This window comes from Astatotilapia calliptera, chromosome 22 (assembly GCF_900246225.1).
Source record: "Astatotilapia calliptera chromosome 22, fAstCal1.2, whole genome shotgun sequence".
Lineage (NCBI taxonomy): Eukaryota > Metazoa > Chordata > Actinopteri > Cichliformes > Cichlidae > Astatotilapia > Astatotilapia calliptera.
This window is the reverse complement of record NC_039322.1, coordinates 6,145,421-6,163,006: the sequence shown is the minus strand read 5'-3', so window position 1 is coordinate 6,163,006 and position 17,586 is coordinate 6,145,421. Positions and strand designations below refer to the sequence as shown.

The 17,586-nt window shown below is 41.7% G+C and overlaps 1 protein-coding gene across 6 annotated transcripts in view; it reads right to left on the bottom strand.

The window, feature by feature from the left end:
• The window catches only part of cica (capicua transcriptional repressor a), a 62,479-nt gene that overhangs the window by 4,888 nt on the left and 40,005 nt on the right, over positions 1–17,586 (bottom strand). For 4 of the 6 annotated variants that reach the window (XM_026155875.1, XM_026155876.1, XM_026155874.1 and 1 more), the window contains 13 exons: positions 13,836–13,935; positions 13,525–13,707; positions 13,090–13,216; positions 12,019–12,191; positions 9,467–9,599; positions 7,546–7,628; positions 6,412–7,243; positions 5,868–6,004; positions 4,669–4,829; positions 3,170–3,413; positions 1,693–1,981; positions 1,363–1,529; positions 349–494 (listed from right to left, as the gene is read on the bottom strand). In XM_026155875.1, the coding sequence (XP_026011660.1) occupies positions 349–494; positions 1,363–1,529; positions 1,693–1,981; positions 3,170–3,413; positions 4,669–4,829; positions 5,868–6,004; positions 6,412–7,243; positions 7,546–7,628; positions 9,467–9,599; positions 12,019–12,191; positions 13,090–13,216; positions 13,525–13,707; positions 13,836–13,935 (2,775 nt within the window). The remainder of the gene's footprint in view (positions 1–348; positions 495–1,362; positions 1,530–1,692; positions 1,982–3,169; positions 3,414–4,668; positions 4,830–5,867; positions 6,005–6,411; positions 7,244–7,545; positions 7,629–9,466; positions 9,600–12,018; positions 12,192–13,089; positions 13,217–13,524; positions 13,708–13,835; positions 13,936–17,586) is intronic. The other 2 variants (XM_026155879.1, XM_026155878.1) reach the window with 2 other exon arrangements.

Here is a 17,586-nt window from a genome sequence, read left to right as displayed (position 1 = left end):
AAACTGTTAAAATGAAAGGAAGTCTTTTTATTTTTTTTATTTTTACCAAGACCAGAAAGCCAGAAAGAGCTGGCAGACTTGGCTTATTTTTCTCTGATTTGGCAACGATTCTATGAAACTTCAGTCTGACCACGGCGAGAGCAGATCTGGACTTTAATAAAAGCTTTTCTTGCAGCCAGAGATGGAATCTGGCTTCATTAAAATGCATACTTACCTGTTTCACATCAGTTTATACAGTCCGAATCTGAGGTTGCTTAAACCAACAAACCCACACAGTTGTAGAAAATATAAGAAGCAACGTTAGAATCTCAGGAGTCCTCTGACATAAAGGTTTATCAGCCCACTTACTTGTCATGAGAGTCAGGCGTCTTTTTGAGTGGCGGGGGCCGAAACTTGGTCTTCTTTGAGGAAGAGGGAGGATCTCTTTCTACAGGTGGAGGAGGAGGGGGGTCCAAACCTGAGGGTAGTGGTGGAGGTGGGGAACGAGGTCCAGCCTGGGAACAGAGTGAGAGGTTTTCATCTGTTAAAGGTTGCACTGTTTGTGTGGTTGTTTCTGAGGACATGAGGAGCTTTTTAAACTCTCCTGTGAACGCAGAATGATTTTGGCCAATAATTGTAATAATTGTAATAACTTAAGGTTTAAAGTTCAAAGAACTTTAAACGTAACTCGAATAAAAAAATAAAAAGGTTTGATGTGTGGATGCCTTGTGTGGGCAAGCAGAGGTCTCTGTTGGCTCACACCTCCACTGCAGGATGTCTGTGGTGGAGGACGGGGGGCAGGATGACAGAGGAGAGCTGCTGGAATTAGACTGCATGACGGACACTTGATGCAATTCAGAGACAAAAGCAGCTGCAACAGTTTTGATTCTCTCTCAGGCTCAAATGTCGAAACATTTTACTTCCTCTAAGTGAATGACTTACAGACACTCCCAATGCACACTGAAGGGCGAGCCAAAATCTCAAGGCGCATCTGTCTATATGTTGTTTGAAATATCACCAGTCCTCCTTTTAATTTTATAGTGGTAGATGAAGGCAGCATCTGGAGCTGGCATGACCTTTCAGGACGGGGAACTCGGTTCGTGGGAGAAAAGTGAAATGTAAAAAATGATCACTTTATCTCGACTACCATGATTTGATCTGTGGTTGTTCAAAAATCTCTTAATTGTATTTCAAAATTGTGATTTGTTGTGAAAACCTCCAAAATCACTTCACACAAGTTCTGAAAAAGAATCTGTATCGTTCACAGATATTTTTTGATTTGATTCTGATTCACTCGGAGAAACATATGGTAAACAGATAAAAACTTCAGATATAAAAAGTATTATTATAGTATGAGTGAAGGCCCCATGCGGCTTTGTTCACCTCTTTGCTGCTGTTGCCCGTGCTGAGCTCCTCTCTCTCCGTCTCTCTGCCTCGCTTCTTTTCACAGCTCTCTCGCTCGTCGTCCATCTCACTTTGTCTCTCTCTCTCATATCCATCCCTCAAATTTTCTTCTTTGATGCGCAAAGTGGTGTCCTCCTCTTTTTTCACTAAAACACAAAATAGATCATTTTTACCAAATTACTTATCCAGTTAAAAAACTTGCACATTGCTGTAATTTTCCTTTAGAAGTGGACGTCTGATGAAGCCCACACTACACTATAAGATAAGTACAAATAAATCCACCAGTGTTCTAAATCAGTGGACCGTTACCTGCGATGATGCTGCTTGTACAGGTGCCCATCGAGGAGCTGGTGACACAGCTCGACAACCCCTGAGCGTCACTCTGAGCATCCAGCTGGCTCTCGTGCTTCACCTCCACCTCTGTTCCCATGCCAGGGTGAGGGGTCGCCACCGCTGAACCCTGCAGCCCTACAGCGAGCGGAGAGGGAGGGTTCGCCACGTCCTGAGCTGGAGCCGCCCCTGCAGGCGGCACAGGCGTCACTGAGACCACACCAGTGGGCAGAGCAACGGGTGGTGCAGGGTAGATGGCAGTTAGTACCTGAAGAAGGAAACAGGAAACCAGGCATGTCATCGGGTGAAATAGACTGAAGTGAACAACAACAGTGTTTGAAAAGACACTCCACCCGATGCTGCCAAAAACAGGTCTGACCCCTCCCTGCACCGGGTCCTTGCTGGCGTCCCGTGAACTCCTGGACAATGGCAACGATACTTTTGGGATCTGTATGTCCAGCTTGTTTTGATGCTTGATGGGGAAGATTTTGTGGACTGTGCCAGAACACGAGGTTTCCCAGAAGACCATCACATTGTAACCAGATGATCTAATTCACTTCACCTGTCAGTGGGCTTAGTGTTGAGGCTGATTACTGTGTGTTTGTTTTGTTTTGTGCTCGGATGACGTTTAACTATTTCATATTCCACTGGCGAGTGAGGAAAACTAGTCTGTAGTGTGTGTTTTAAAAAGAAAAACCAAAAGATAGCAGTGACTTTGACGGCAACACAAAGTGGTATAAGTAAGCTACAGCCTCGAGTTACAGAAGTACTTTTTTTTATTAGCATTTTAATAAAATAAATTAGTAATTACTTAAGTTGGGTTAATATAGTTATTTTTACTTTATTTCTGTGTTGCTTGACAGATGGCAGCAGGTTGGACAGTTTCTTTTTTTGGTTCACTGATCCCAGTGATGTTGTGATGTTTTGGGTGGGTTTATTCACCCGCTGAGCCTTTTGATCTTTGGAAATCCACATCTCATACTGGTTTGTGATGTTTCCAGTTAGAATAAGGCCTCTCTTTCTCTAAAATTAACAGCCACGTCCAAATATGGGATTAATGATTGTGGTGACTTAGACTTTGCCGAGAGAGATGGTGGGAATTCATCCAAAACAGGGGCTACAAAGCCTACAGTGTGCATCTTGTTCTCTGTGCACCACACTGAGTAATTATTGATTTTCCTCTCTAATATGAATTCTAATGCATTCAATGATGGCGACATGTTTGAGAATGCAGTCATGGATGTAGAGTACAAACAGGAGGGCGTTACCACCCTGAACTCCTTCAGCAGGTGAGACAGTCACTTTGAACTGTCTGGGGTCTGTTTTAGAAGAAGTCTGGTACTTAAACATGTACATGAAGACTGATTTTGTAATTGTTTTCACATCTTTATCATTACTTTCTCTCTCACACCTCTACACTGTAGTGATATTTGATACTGTGCAAATCTCTTTTTACCTGACGACCGGTGGTGCCCGCTGTCTGTCCCGGAGAGCTCTGTGATTGACAGCTTAGAGGCTGAGCTGGGGCGAGTAGCGGAGGCTGACCAACGACTGGCTGAACCAGGGTTTGTGGAGCTGGGGCGATGGCGGTGAAGCCCAGGGTTGCCAGAGAAGACTGGAGATATGCAGGACCAGGGGGTTGTGGACCCTGCTGGTGCGTTGCCGTGGTGACACCTGGACCTGACTGAACATACGTGATCCTGGACGAGAAAAAAGCCATATCAGTAGTGACCAGAAAAAATATATAAAATAATAATAAAATGATTAGTGTACGTAAAAGACGGTCGTAGCCACCGCCATCATGGTCCTAATTTGTCGGTTTTGTGTTTTCTAGTTCCTTCTGCGTTATCTGACTTTGACTTCATGTTTGCCAGTGAGTAATCGGCCTATTTTACTCTGAAAGTTAGGTTAGTCGTGTGTTTTAATGCAATCTAGTCGTGTGTTTTAATGCAATCTAGTCATGTGTTTTAATGCAATCTAACTTCCTGCCTTTGTTACTTTTCCCTCCTTTCCTGATTGTCTGACTTGCCTTTCTTAACTGCTTTCACCTTTGCTTTGCTACCCAGTCAGCCCTCTGTGTATATTTAACGTGTCTGTTTTTTGTCAGACTGTGTTCATGCCCTCTTATCCTGCCTTTCCCATGCTGTTTTCTAGCCCTGTTATTGTTTTACAAGACAAGCGAGTGGAGAGCTAAGTAACTGAATAGACAGTTGCATCCATGAACTGTATGGTTGCAATGCACAGACACATATCTGCTAACAGACTAACAGCATACTAGAATTTAACTCACCAAAGCTAACTCACACAGTCTGTTAGTATAATTAATTGCACAGCAAACCATGTGATGTGTTGCATAAATGCACTAAAATTCTCCAGAAGGCTCTAAAATTGGATCAGTTAGCTGCTTGCTGTCTCATTAGTTGTATCGTTAGTTGTGTAGTTACATAACTTAAGACGCTAACAGTACTTAAAACGTAAGTCAAAATTCATCCCCTGTACAGTCTATATGAAGAAAATATTTATTTGCAGCTGGATCAGATAACTATTGGGTTTGTTTTAATAAATATGGTTTAAATGTTGGGTGTAAATTTGTTTACTGTCTATAAAATACTCAGTCATGATTCCAGCTTTAAAGAAACTTTCAGAAACTTCTCCGTATGTAGCAGTTCTCTTTTGCAAAGTGTAAGGCTTTTTATAGTTGGTGTCATAGTTCACATGGCTGCAAGGGATAATGGAGAATTAAATCGTGCTCAAAGTGTTGACTTTCTTTATCTGCATTTGCAGCACATTAAGCGATGGCATGACCCAGCTAAAATCAATATCTGACAGCATCTTTTAAAGTTGTTGAACTCCAGTGTCTCTGAGTCCTTTCTGACCAGCTCACTCATTAGTCCAGTAAAGTTTAGTCAGGGCACGTTTTGCTTGTCTTTCAGGTGTTAGGCCTGTGTTACTGACCTGGTGGGTGGAGAGGTCAGGAGAACGGTCTGTGGGGGCGCAGCACCGGGAGTCATCACCGTTGCCATGGAAACAGGATAGGGGCTCCCAGGATGTACTGTTGCTGCACCGCTAGGGTGGACGTTGGTCTGCACAACAGGCATGGAAGCGATCTGGATGATCTGGAGTGGGGGAATCAGAAAAACACCATTAATTCCTCACCAGGTTTCAGTTTTTTAGAGAACAGGTTTCATATTTTATCATCTCTCTGTCATGTATCCAGTATTTAAAAGCTATAAACATACAATGTATTTTCATGGTTGTGAGAAATCAAAAGAATTAAAGCCGGGTTTCTGAGCCTATAACAACATCTCAAGCAGACCTTTGAGCTCGAAAAACAAAGAAAGCAATGGCGTACATGTAATTCGCCCTCAGTTCAGGTCACGGTGTGAAAGCAAATTACTAAACTTTTCTGTTCTTGTGAGAAAGTTTAATTCCTTCCTAAGAATTAGAAACAAAGCCACAAATGTGACAGCCCCTCTCACTAATGTTAACGACCATCATCTAATTAAAAAGCTTATAGAGATCTGTCAAAAGACTTGATATCTTTATATGGTCATCACAGAGATAAAATAGCTTCTTTCAGATGGTGCATGAACTGACTCAGTATAAGATAAGAGTTGTCTTGTAAATAAAGTCCAAGAAAGAAACATGGAGATGGAAATCAGCATAATAGGTCCCCTGATTAACGATACAAATCGGGTGTCCTTGAGCACTGAAAGAGATATTATAAAAAGGAGACATGGCATTCAAATTATTCTGATTTGAAAAATACCCTAAGTCTGCAACACAAAGAGGGCTGAAGTAAGAGGTAGAAGTTTCACTTTCAGAGGAAAGAAAGCTTTTTAAAACCTCATTTTGTAGCAAATTTAGCACTCTGACATCAGATTTGACTGATGATTCTACACGTGGAGTTTTTATGATCTTTTAATTTAAATAACGCTCAACACAACTTCACAAATAAGAGTAAAAGGCTGCTTGTAATGTGTGAATCTAATTTTCTTACTCAAAAAGAAAATTTTGCTCCAAATCAGATGAGTAAAACACGCGTGGACGTCCTCGTGTCATCTGCTTTGTTGTCGCCTCACTCGGGTTTTAACGTCGCTGCTGCTCCGAGCCACCGGGCTGGCAGGTATTTATCTCTGACACCGTGTTCTTACCTTGTTTCCTGTCGCAGGGCCGTTCTGCACGGGAAGAGGCGGAGCCACCAGGGAAGGATGAGGAGGAGTAGACCCGGTTCTCACTGTTGCCATGGGAACCAACATCTTGCTCTGCAAGACTGGCGACTGGGTTTGGACTGATTAGTGAGAAGCAGGGAGAGAGAGAGAGAGAATTAAATCACTCAGCGTGAGGAACAGATGAATCGAGTCAAAAGAGGGGAGGTGAAGACATCAGAGGAGCGGCGGTGGGTGGAGACACGCTGAGACGGAGGGAACATTTCAGCTACAGATGCTAGTGAAATTCCTTGCTGATAACAAGGTGGAATGACGGTCCTGTTGCTTCTTATGAACAGAGAGTGATTAGGACGTGGGCGGGCGGCAGGCACTCATAACTCATGTCAATCATGTATCTCCCGTTTATGTAAGCCAATCAAATCTACTGTAGTGAAGGGAAGAGCAGCAGAAAGAAAAATCAAAGAAAGACATTTTTACTTTTTTTTGCCATTTTTTTTCTCTCTCAGCCAATCGTTGCTCTCTGTCTCACCTCTAGTCCCGGGGCTGACTCTGATTCCCGCCCCCGAGTGCACGCCATTGGCCAGGGCGGCATTTGCGGGCAGGGAGAGGATTTGCTGGTGAGTGAGTTGAGGGGAGGAGGGGCTCTCGGTGGGCAGGATGTACTGCGCCTGTCCCGGGGTCGTGGGGCAGGCGGGAGGTGTGAGAGAAGAGGTGGTGGCAGCAGTGGGGTGGAGCTGGAGGACAGGTAGGGGGCTTTGGATGTGTAGGGAGAGGAGCTCCACTGCTTGAGCGGGTCCCAGACCTAGGCTAGTGAGCAGGCTGCTGCCTCCTACAGGGGTTACACTGACTGGACCAGGGGAGGAGGACGACAGGTACCCACCCCCTGCTGTGATCGGCAGCTGCTGAGCACCTCCACCCCCAATCAGGAGAGTGGCCTTCTTGTCCTGTGGCAGGGTGCTGAGGGTGATGGCTCCTTCCACCGGCTTGCTGGCGATGGGGATGGGCGTGCTGGCGATGGGGCGCACAACGTTAGTCACCATCGTGGGGGCCATGCGGACGCCGACCGGGGTCAAACTCTGCTGGGCCAGCGGTGGAGGAGGCTGGGCGATGAAGAGAGAGGAGACACCCTGCCCACCTCCTCCATTTCCTTCTCCTCCACCCGCTGCCGCTTGCTCTGTCTTTAGGGCTCCCTCGCTCTCATCCTCTCCTCCATCTGCGCCTCTCTTTCTCTTCTTCTCTGACCCGTCTTCAGGACCTCCTCCGTTACCGCCACCGTTCCCTTTAGCCGAGGAGGAGTCGGAGTGAATGATGGAGGGAGAGGAGGAGGGGAGAGAGGAGCGAGCCACAGGCTGGAAGCCATGCTGGAGGGAAGAGAGAAGCACAGAGATCAAAGGGGGAAAGTTAATATGTGAAGTTCTTCTCAACTTACAGTAACTTTGAAAAGTCTGTGGGTTTTTAATGCTCGATGGGAATAAAGAAATGCAGAAAAAGCCTTAAAATAAAGCACCAACAATATGATGCTAATTTAACGCTGATGACTCAGAATCACTTTCGATCAAACAGAAAGAGCTTTGTGCTAAATTTCAAACTTTACAGACTCCAAGAACAAGTCAAATAAGACAAACACATGTTGAATGAACATCTCTTTAAACCCTGCACGTACCTGTCCATCTGGTTCATCCTCATCGCTGTCTGTCACCCTCTCTTTACACTTGAGGTCGATGGAGCCTTCAGGACATGAATCTTCTGAGGGTGAAATATCACACAACCCCTTTTATTATTAGAATAATTATTCTTTATTCACCTACAAAACATTTTAGCCTTATCAATTTCATTGATCTCTTTCTTATTTACTCTCTTCAAAAAATATCGGCACAAGTGCACAAAACGCACACAGCACACTTCAAACCTTTCATGGGTTTAGATTTTGTTTGGATGTTTGCGAGTGGTGGACACATTGAGAAGTCTCATGTGTGAGAGCATCCAGCGCTTTAAGGCTTTTTCATGAATTTTTGGCTGAAATGTCTTTATTACAGTTCATAACAGTTAAAAATAGAACAGAGGCTCTGAGGATTTCTGATTTCTTTATTCCTGTTTTATTTCACATACACCTGCTGAATCCACACACGCAGGCACGATTCACTACTCTGCCCTCCTTTGGGTCTTTTGTTAATTGTGCTTATGTCCCGTATTCACCTCAGTGATGAATGAATTCTTTCTATTCTAAGTCAGGTCTTTTTTCCTTTTCCTTTCCTTTATGTTCCCTGTTTCGATTTAACTGATACTCTTTCTTCTATTTCAAAGTGTGTCATATTTCCTTGTCTTTGTCTCCTGTTTTGTCCATGTGTCAATCTCCTTCTTTCTTCTTATTTCCTGTTTTATTTTGGTGATGACGTTCTCTTTGCCTATTGTTCCTTTGTGATTGCTGCCCCGCCCTCATTAGTTTCATCTGTATTCAGTTGTGTCCACTCAGTCCTGGTTATATACCCACTGTATTCTTGTCTCTCCACTCTCAGCTTTCAGTTTTTCTCAGTATTATCCACACACTGTAAAAAAGATGGCGGTAACGTCACTTCAGAAGTGAAGCTTCAACCCTGCATTCTTTCTAATGACCAGCAGGGGGTGATGCCTCTGGTTCCAGTTATATAGACGTCCATGTGAAAACGGCCTTTGCTGTAAACCCTTTCATTCCCACACTCGTCACACCAAAACGGTGGGATTTCACCAACCAGTGGGTGACATCATGGTGGCTACATCCATTTTTTAATGCTATTTATGGTTTTTCCTTCTATGTGTCTGCTTTAGATTTCTGCTTTTATTGTGAAATACTGGACCTAACTGGACTCTTCTAAGTATTTATCAGCCATTTAAACCTTGCCTTTTGTTTATTAATTTTGCCTCAGTTTCCTGCATTTGCATGCTCTCTCCTGCAGATCCTTAATACCATGTGTTTGTGTGCGTGACAGGGATATTTACTTGTGTCACAAAAGATCTAGTAGCTGCGTGAGCTCACAGAGGAAGATTAATGATGAAGAAAGAGACCTGCCCTGTCAGAGGCATTGTTATACTTATGAGTCACGTCATTATTATTATTTTTTTAACAACAAAAGTCTTCAGCTTCCTACTGGGCGTAGTGAAACAATAGTAGTGAACAAATTTCCCACATGTGGGACTAATAAAGGTTATCTTATCTTATCTTATCTTATCTTAACACACATGTTTATAATAGTGAAAAGGAAGTATCCTGTAGGTTGACTGGAAAATCTACACCTATGACTATGAATTGATTTCTTCTGTAGAGCAAATGAGACAAAGGTTGTTAAGGCTGCCTGCAGACTTTCACAGCTACACTGGGAATTATGTGCTGTTGTGGTCGTGATATTTTAAGACTAGCAATTAGCAGCTGAAGTGTTATGGCTGCATGACAGAGACACTTTTTTTTTTCAAGCATTAGGTATTTGCTGACAGAGTCACACTGAGTAAGAAAACAGAAGTTTACTGGCCATCATGGGAACTGAAACTATTACTCTCTGGTTATGAAACTGTAACCTCACTAAAATCACTCTGCAGATAATCTCACTCACCCATGACATCATCGTCTCCCTCTTCCTCACAGATGACCATGCGTTCCTCATCGCTAGTCACGTCCTCGCTGGCCCCACCCTGGTACAGCGACTGAGGCGGTGGACGGCCGCGAAACAAACTTGTGCCGTCCTCCTGAAAGTGGAGAAAGAAAGACGGCACATGAAGTGATTTCTCTAAAATATATCACCGACACTGAATGACACCAGCCAACATTTATGTCCAAAATATGGGAGATTTATTTTTTTTAGGACGACAAGAGTATTTTATAGTGATTGTGACACAGAGTGCCACTAAAGTTACTGAATGTTTAAATAAAGTTTGCCCTGAAAAATGTAAAATAAATCATTTTTAAGCTACGTCCTGCAGTATAACCAGTGATCTGGAACTACTCTGTGTTTTTGGTCCCTGCACATTCTTCTCATGACACAGAGATATCACTATTTGTCCTAATTTGGTTGCAACTAGTTGTGTAATTTAATATGAGTGGGGAGGGGTATCTTTGGTGGTTTTACAATATTTCATGTATGAGTAATTGATTTGTAAACCTCAAGTTGTGGCTGTTCAATTCAGTTTTATTTCTATAGCATTAATTCACAATAGCTGCCTTAAGGTGCTTTATACTGTAAGATAAATAAGCGGCACTCGATGACAGTAGGATGGAAGAAGTCCCTTCTGACAGGAAGAGACCTGCAACATAATCAGGGTCAGGGAAGGGCAGCCATCTCCTGGGATGGTCGGGGGAGAGAAAAGTAAAAAAGGGAAAGCATAGAAGACAAATAAATACCACAGACTATGGGAGAGAGAAGACAAACATTACTGAGATGCAGTGAAAAGTGTGTAAAAAGGTCAGGGGGGAACAAAATGCTCAGTGCATCACGGGAAGTCCCCCAGCAGCTTGAGGCTATAGCAGCGTACCTAAGGGATGGTTCAGGAATGTGTGATCCAGCCCTAACTATATGCTTTATCAAAAAGGAAAGTTTGAAGCTGAATCTTAAAAGTAGAGCCGGTGTCTCTCTCCTGAATCCAAACTGCGAGCTGAGAGGCCTGATAGCTGAAGGCTCTGCCTACCATTCTACTTTTAGAAACTCGAGGAACCGTAATTAAGCCAGCAGTCTGAGAACAAAGTGCTCGGTTGGGATAATATCATACTATGAAGCTTCTCAATCTACAGCAAGACCTGATCATTTAGGACTTTGTATGTGAGAAAAAGGATTTTAAGTCAGTTCTGGATTCAACAGGGAGCTAAAGAAGAGAAGTCAGTACGGGAGAAATATGATCTCTCTTTCCAGTACTCTCGCTGCGGCAACTGAGCCTCGCTCAAGCTTTTCAAGGAGCTTTTAGAACAACCTAATGATAGTAAGAAATTACAACAGTCCAGTCTCAAAGTAACAAATGCAAGAGCTCATTTTTCACATCCGTCTGAGATAGGATGTTTCTAATTTTAGAGATTTTGCACAGATGAAAGAAAGCAGACCTAGACATTAGTTTAATGTGTGCACATATCCTGGTCTAGGTTCCTCTTTCCAACTTCACTGAAGTCAGCAACTCGCACACATTGCTCGAGGCATTATTATTTATTTTGCTGTGTTTTAAAGTCACCTTTCTGATGCATGTTGCTGTGAAACAGACACCTCTTAATGCATGTTGTGGGTTACAGATGGATTAAAATCTCATTAAAATTACATGTGGTGTGTGAATTCTGTATGTAGACAGCATTTCACAAACAATCTGGCAGACGAGGTAACCTTGGTAACAGATGCATGTGTTCCAGTTATTTACAATAAAGTCTGAGACTCGCACAAATTCCCAGGAGTTTCCCCGAGAGATGGAGGAAAACAGGATTGTCTTAAAATATGGGAGAAACCCGTGAAAAAAGTGTTAGTGTTGGAAGATGTGCTGTTTATAAACTCTAAAGAAATCAGACAGAAGTAATGCAGCTATTATTAAAGCATGCATACATTCTTTACGCCCGTGGCATCAGATGAACGCCTTCAGACAAAAGCGCTCGCATGTAGGCCTACTCCTCTGTGATTAGGAGCGAAGCAGCAAACACCAGTCTCATACCTTCAAAGGCACACAAAAAGTAGAAGGCGAAACCTTTGAAGTTGGAGGCTGCTCTCCCCCAGAGCTTCCACTGGGTTTTCAGCAGCAACAACTCGAGCCCTCACACAAAGCATCGAGCGAGTCCATTTGAACTGCTTTTGAACAGCATTCGGCCAAAACGCTCTGCGGTCTGAGGGACACACGTCTGCGGTGTGCGTGCAGAGGCACACACAAACACTGCAACCGCTGAGTTCATGTGGGTTTCTTTAAGTTACTTCACTCTGTTGCTTCTTCATTTCACTCTGGGATGCATTTTTCTCTAAGAAACTTGTTAAATACACTCAACTTGACACATTAAATAGATTTACGTGGGTGTTTTTCTGAGAAATTACACTGTTTGGTAAGTAACCAGTTGGTGGTATCCAGTGATCTGAAACAGCTTTCTTCACAGTCTTAAATCTCCTGAGTCTGTTTGCTGCCTGGCAGCTACAGATTAACAACCTCGCACCTTCTCCAGGTCTCTCTCCCACTCCCTCTGCTCCAGGGTGTGCACTGCACTCTGGGAAAAGGCTCGGGGACGGTGAGACGGCCCCCCAAACATCCCTCCTCGACGCTCCGATGCCCCCGGCCATCCCGAGCCTCCCCCCTTCCCTTCCAGCACCTGGGACTCTGAGTGGGCATCTGGGGAAGAGAGAAGAGCAGACTCAGAACAAAGATCAAATATCACATTGAATCATCAAGGAGCGGATCAATACAGCTTCAAATCAATACGTTTATACTCAGAAACGCTCCTTTATATTCTGACAGTCGAGGGGTTTAGTTATTGTTGTCCATACTGAACAAAAGCCTGACACTTGATACAAATGTGTGTAACGCTTTGTGCATTTTATAATAAAATACAAGCAAATCCCTTTATTACTGAAGACGAGGCTCCTCCATTATAGCAAATAATCTTAATCACAATGACTTTGTGATAATTTAATACTGATATTCAGCCTTCCCCTGGCTCATCTAGAGAAACATTGTGAGTTTTATTTCCTCTAGATGGAGCTTTTTAAACAACAGCTCTCTTTGACTCGTCTTTCCTGAAAACAGAGTGAGTTTGAGCTTTTAGGGAGGGGTAAAAGAGCACAGGTGTAACCTAAAGTGGTGTGTTTATGTCACACCAAGACAAAAAAGGTGAGAGTAAGAGTGCTGATGGCCCCTGATCTGAACTTGCCAGCTGACTGGGGTCATTCTATAATCTGCTCATGCTGCTTTGCATTTTGATGTGGTGATTTTTTTTTTGTGGGTATGAAAATGTAAAATCACCTGAGTAAGAAATGGATTTGTACAGTTCACCAGTATTTTTTTGACTTGCTTGGAAAAATTGTTAAATTTCGTAATATTACTATATTACAGCTAGCAAACTCGATACGTTTTATACATATAAATTATGTGAAGATCTAAAAAAAACAATGCTTCATAGCAACAGTTGGTATTAAAATTCACTGCAGAACTTATGAAGGTTCGAAGCGATTCACAGATGGTTTTTTTCCCTTTAGCTTAAAAATGCAGATTAGAGGTGATCATCACACACCTATGCTCTCTGACATGCTCCTCTCCCGTGGCTCCTTTGGGGTACCCCGGCCCTCTGACAAAGACTTTCTGCGGTCCTTGTTACACCACTTCCAGTCTGGGTGGGCTCTGAAGTGGGCCTCTTTCACCTGAATGAGGAGAAAGATGAGGAGGAGGAGGAGGAGGAGGAGGAGAAAAGGTCTTCAACTTTCTGTTGATGCAGTTTCAGTTTCTGAATACCAGCTGTGCAGATTTCACAGCTCGTGAAATTTCCCCCAGTTTTTTTTTATCCGATAATTACAGAGAAGCCACTTGAAACTGGATGTTTACAGCGGCTAATGTGTTAGACTTGTTAGCAGTAAACTCAATTCAAAACATTTAACCAATTCATTACAAGAAAAAGCACAGAAGTAATAAAATAGGAGGAAAGAAGAAGAATTTGAGGGTGTTTGTTTACCTGAAAGGCCAGATCATGGTACTGCTGCTTTTCATTGGGCCCTAAAGCGTACCACCACTCGCCCAGGATCTTGCTGACTGTGCGGTTGTCCTGGTTGGGATGTCGCTGGTGCACCAGGGCCCGGTGGCGTTTACTGAAGATCATGAAGGCATTCATGGGACGGCGGATGTGGTCCTTTTCCCTCTGGTTAAAGTTTGGCAGAGGACACGAGTGTTTATTGTAGTGACATTTAACAAGCAATCACCATCTGGTGTTCCACTTCTATTTTTTACATCTTGTCTGCTGGTTGACTGGGTGCACTCCGGACTGACCTTTCTGTCTCCGTCCTTAGGCAGTGCACTGAGGGACTGTGTGCGTCTCTTAATGGTTCCAGTGGAAGGCGATGGATCGTTGGCCAAACCCGGGGAAAACCTGCATCCACACAAAAAGAAAAGTGAAACTGAGACTCTGACTGAGACGGGAATTCAAGGGAGATTCCTCAGTCTGAGGCTTTATCCTCTGTCCAGACGTTTTACCACAGTTTCCCAAAAAATAATATCCATCCACGAATGACTGCATTGACAGGAAGCAGAGTGACACAGAAAATATTACAGGAGAAGAACTCAAAAGAAAGACCAGAGATTCCTTTGTGAGGACCACCTTCGACATTCCCATTTTTCCCTACAATAACTTTAGATAGAAGATGATCCTGGTATCATAAATGTAAAAGGGAGACCTTTCATGAACAGCCCCCTACCCCACAGGAACATTTAAAATGCAGTTCAGTTTTGCTATTTAAATTTCAACATAGCTTATGATACTGATCCTCAAAGTTGGCAAAAGTCATTCTAACAAAATGTGATTTTGGCTAGAAATTGTGACACTTGAAATATATTCGTCATTACAAAGCGAATATAGCAACACATTAGAGTCCTACTGGGATGAGTATCCATCATCAAGTGATGACACAAAAATGTAAAATGAATACAGACGTGAGAAGACTTACATCGCCAGGCATATGTGAGCCTGGCTTTAATGTTTATTTTCTGAGAGCGATAAGCCCCAGTCAGGGAGCGAATCTGTCTCCAGTCTAACTATAAAACAATCCCAGAGTATGGAAACTAAAACTAGGTCAGCACTGATATCACAAGTCTGTGTTTTAGGGTTTTCTGGAGTAACATTTACACCTTTTAAATATAAAAGCATACTAGTGTGGCTACATACTCCAAGTCAGGAAAGCAATGCAGCAGAAGGGTCTCTGATGCAGTAGTGCCTGCTTATTCAGATATCTCACTCCTCCACCTCATATGTTTTAAATTTGTTTCACAAATTTGCTGCAGGAAGGGAAGGTTCAGCTCACTGTGGCGTTTCATATGAAGTAACCACTTAACCAGTATGAAATGTCGTGCTGCAGAAACCACAAAAAATGTTTCCTTTTTAGTGGTTACCTGCAGTTTTCTATGCAATCATGAAATAATGGAGCAGTTCTTTCCATCTGTGTTGCTTTTTCCACTTCGTGTATCTTTCATCTGCTGTAAATTTAGTTGGCACGACGTTTCTCACCTCTTCGAGACTCGGTGGTAATTTCTAATTATCAAAACAAGGCTGGGTTTTTTAAAACATCCCCTTTGCTACTCACAAAAAAACCAAACAAAAGATATAAATTAATGAATAAATAATTAAGTCATAGAAATAAAGGTTTGTGGTGGAATGTGGTGGATGAGTCGTCTCAGACTGATGAAACAAACGGCTTCAAAGTCTTGTGGTTCAGCAGCAAACACTTTTGTATCCCTTGCCACAGGGCAGCAGGGTGATCAGACTGTGGCTGATATTGTCTTTTAGTAGCGTTTCAGCTCTGTGCAGACACCTCAAAGCGACCGTCGCTATCATTAAGCCTGCTAACTACTGAGAATGTATTCAGTGTATTCCACTGAAACGGCTTTTTCTGCTACGAAACTGCATTTCCCCCCCGAGACACTGAACTGGTTCTGGGAAAAGGGAACCAAACATACATAAACATACATTAGTTTGACCTGCTGCTGTAAACAGCAGTTAAAATAAATGGTAAATGCAGTGATGTGCTTTACTTTTTTTAATATTATTTCAACATTACTGTTGTTTATATTAGGCTGCTTTGAGTCTCTAACATGCTGGGCTAAAACATGATTTTGGCTTTAGATTTGGTTACAGTTTTTAACAGTCACACATGGCAGATATGGGACCAAATCACTACCCACCTCTATGTACTCTGAGGGCCTGAAACTCAGAACATTTTCATAATATGAAGTTCAAATTTTGTAATTATTATATAACTCACATTAACTAAAATTATAAATAAATTAGCTGATTATGAGGGTATCAGGTGGGATCAGGTTTGTTTAACCTTACATGGAATAATCATCCATGAGTATAAGGTGATCGTGATTGCAGAAAACAGAGATTGTTGTTGTGAATACAATACTGGAAGTATTAACTATCACCAAAGGAAGAAACATCCAAAAATAAACTCTTTCACAAGCTAAAAAAATGGTTTGAATGCATTTTTTTTAAATTCCAAGTATTGCTGAATCAAAGTGTTTGCTTGCTGTTTTGAGCAGTGGTGTCAGAGGAAAACAAGCATCAGATAATAAAAAGAAAAAAGAAATCTGACAGAATGCACAAAAGCTTAACTAATCTGTGAATTTAGATAGTGGTTAGACTGAGTGTTGATTCTATCTAGTTTTTGTTTCTTTGTATTAGTATTTTAGTTGCTCACGAAAGTGAAAAAGACTGTATTGGATCAGCAGAAACTGCATGGGTATCGGTACAGGGATGAGAAAGTGTTAATAAGCCATATGCATTCATTGCTTGACACGATTTTTTATAGACCACCAAGAAAACAGAAATATTTTTAAAAATCTGTCAAAGCTTTGTGTAAAACTAAAAATTATATCGGTATTGATTAGGCGGAAAAAACAGAAAAAACTAACTGAGTTTCAGAAAAAAGTCAGACATTAATCAAGTGTGACATTTAACTTCTAAAACAAAATTTTCTTCTCATAAATGCGTGTAAATAACTGTAATTCGGCATGTGAATCAAAAAATAATCATGGACATTACTATATTTTGAGTTTTTCGTCAAGCAGTACATTTGAAAATGTACATTTTAGTATTAAAAATACAATTCTGATTAAAGAGATTGCACATACTGGTGGAACAACCACTACAGAAACATAAAAAATTATTTTGGTCATTACTAATACTGTTAATTTAGTGTAGCTAAGAAATAAACCTTTCATTGTGCGGTGGTCTAATGACTTTATTAAGAACTGTACAGGTGTTGATAAGAGTTCACTGTACTCAAGTACAGAAACCTAACTAAACTGTACAATATTAGATTATTTTTATCAACACAACAATAGAAAAACATGATTTTACAGCTGTTGCTGCAGCTGATGACAGTTTTTTGTTACGTATGAATGAGCAGTTTCATAATGACAAGTAAACGAAACGCTAACCTTATCTTCAAAAGACATGACTGGTCATTTTATGAGAAAAAACAAAAGACGGATTTAGTGTCGATTAATTGGAAAATTTAACTTTTAATTATGATATTAAACTTGACGTAGGGGGAAAGTAATGAAACTTACAGGAATGTAGAAATACTAAGAATTAAAATGTGAACATACCAGTTATCAGTATTAGAAAAGATTATCTGAGGGCGTCTGCAGAAGAATAATAGTTTAGTGTTGACTCTCAGACTTTTTCCTGAGAGCGACAGGAAACACAGGAAATCTTGTTGCTACACTTGGTGTCAGATAAAAGGAAATAATAATAAAAAACTCTGTTTAGAAGAAAAGCTTTTGTGAGCAGGCAGACAGAAAGTCTGTTAGACAGTGAACTCGGTGTCAAGCTGTGACTACATGAATATGGTGTTTTTTTTCTTCTCCTTTTCTTTTCTACTCAACATTTTTGGCAAATATGGCAAACACAAGAAAAAGAAAGAATAAATAAACAAAAGCAGATGAAGGCACAAGAGTAATATTTACAGTGTCCATGGAGATAATGATTAAGCTATGGGAAACAAGGAAATATAAAAAAAAA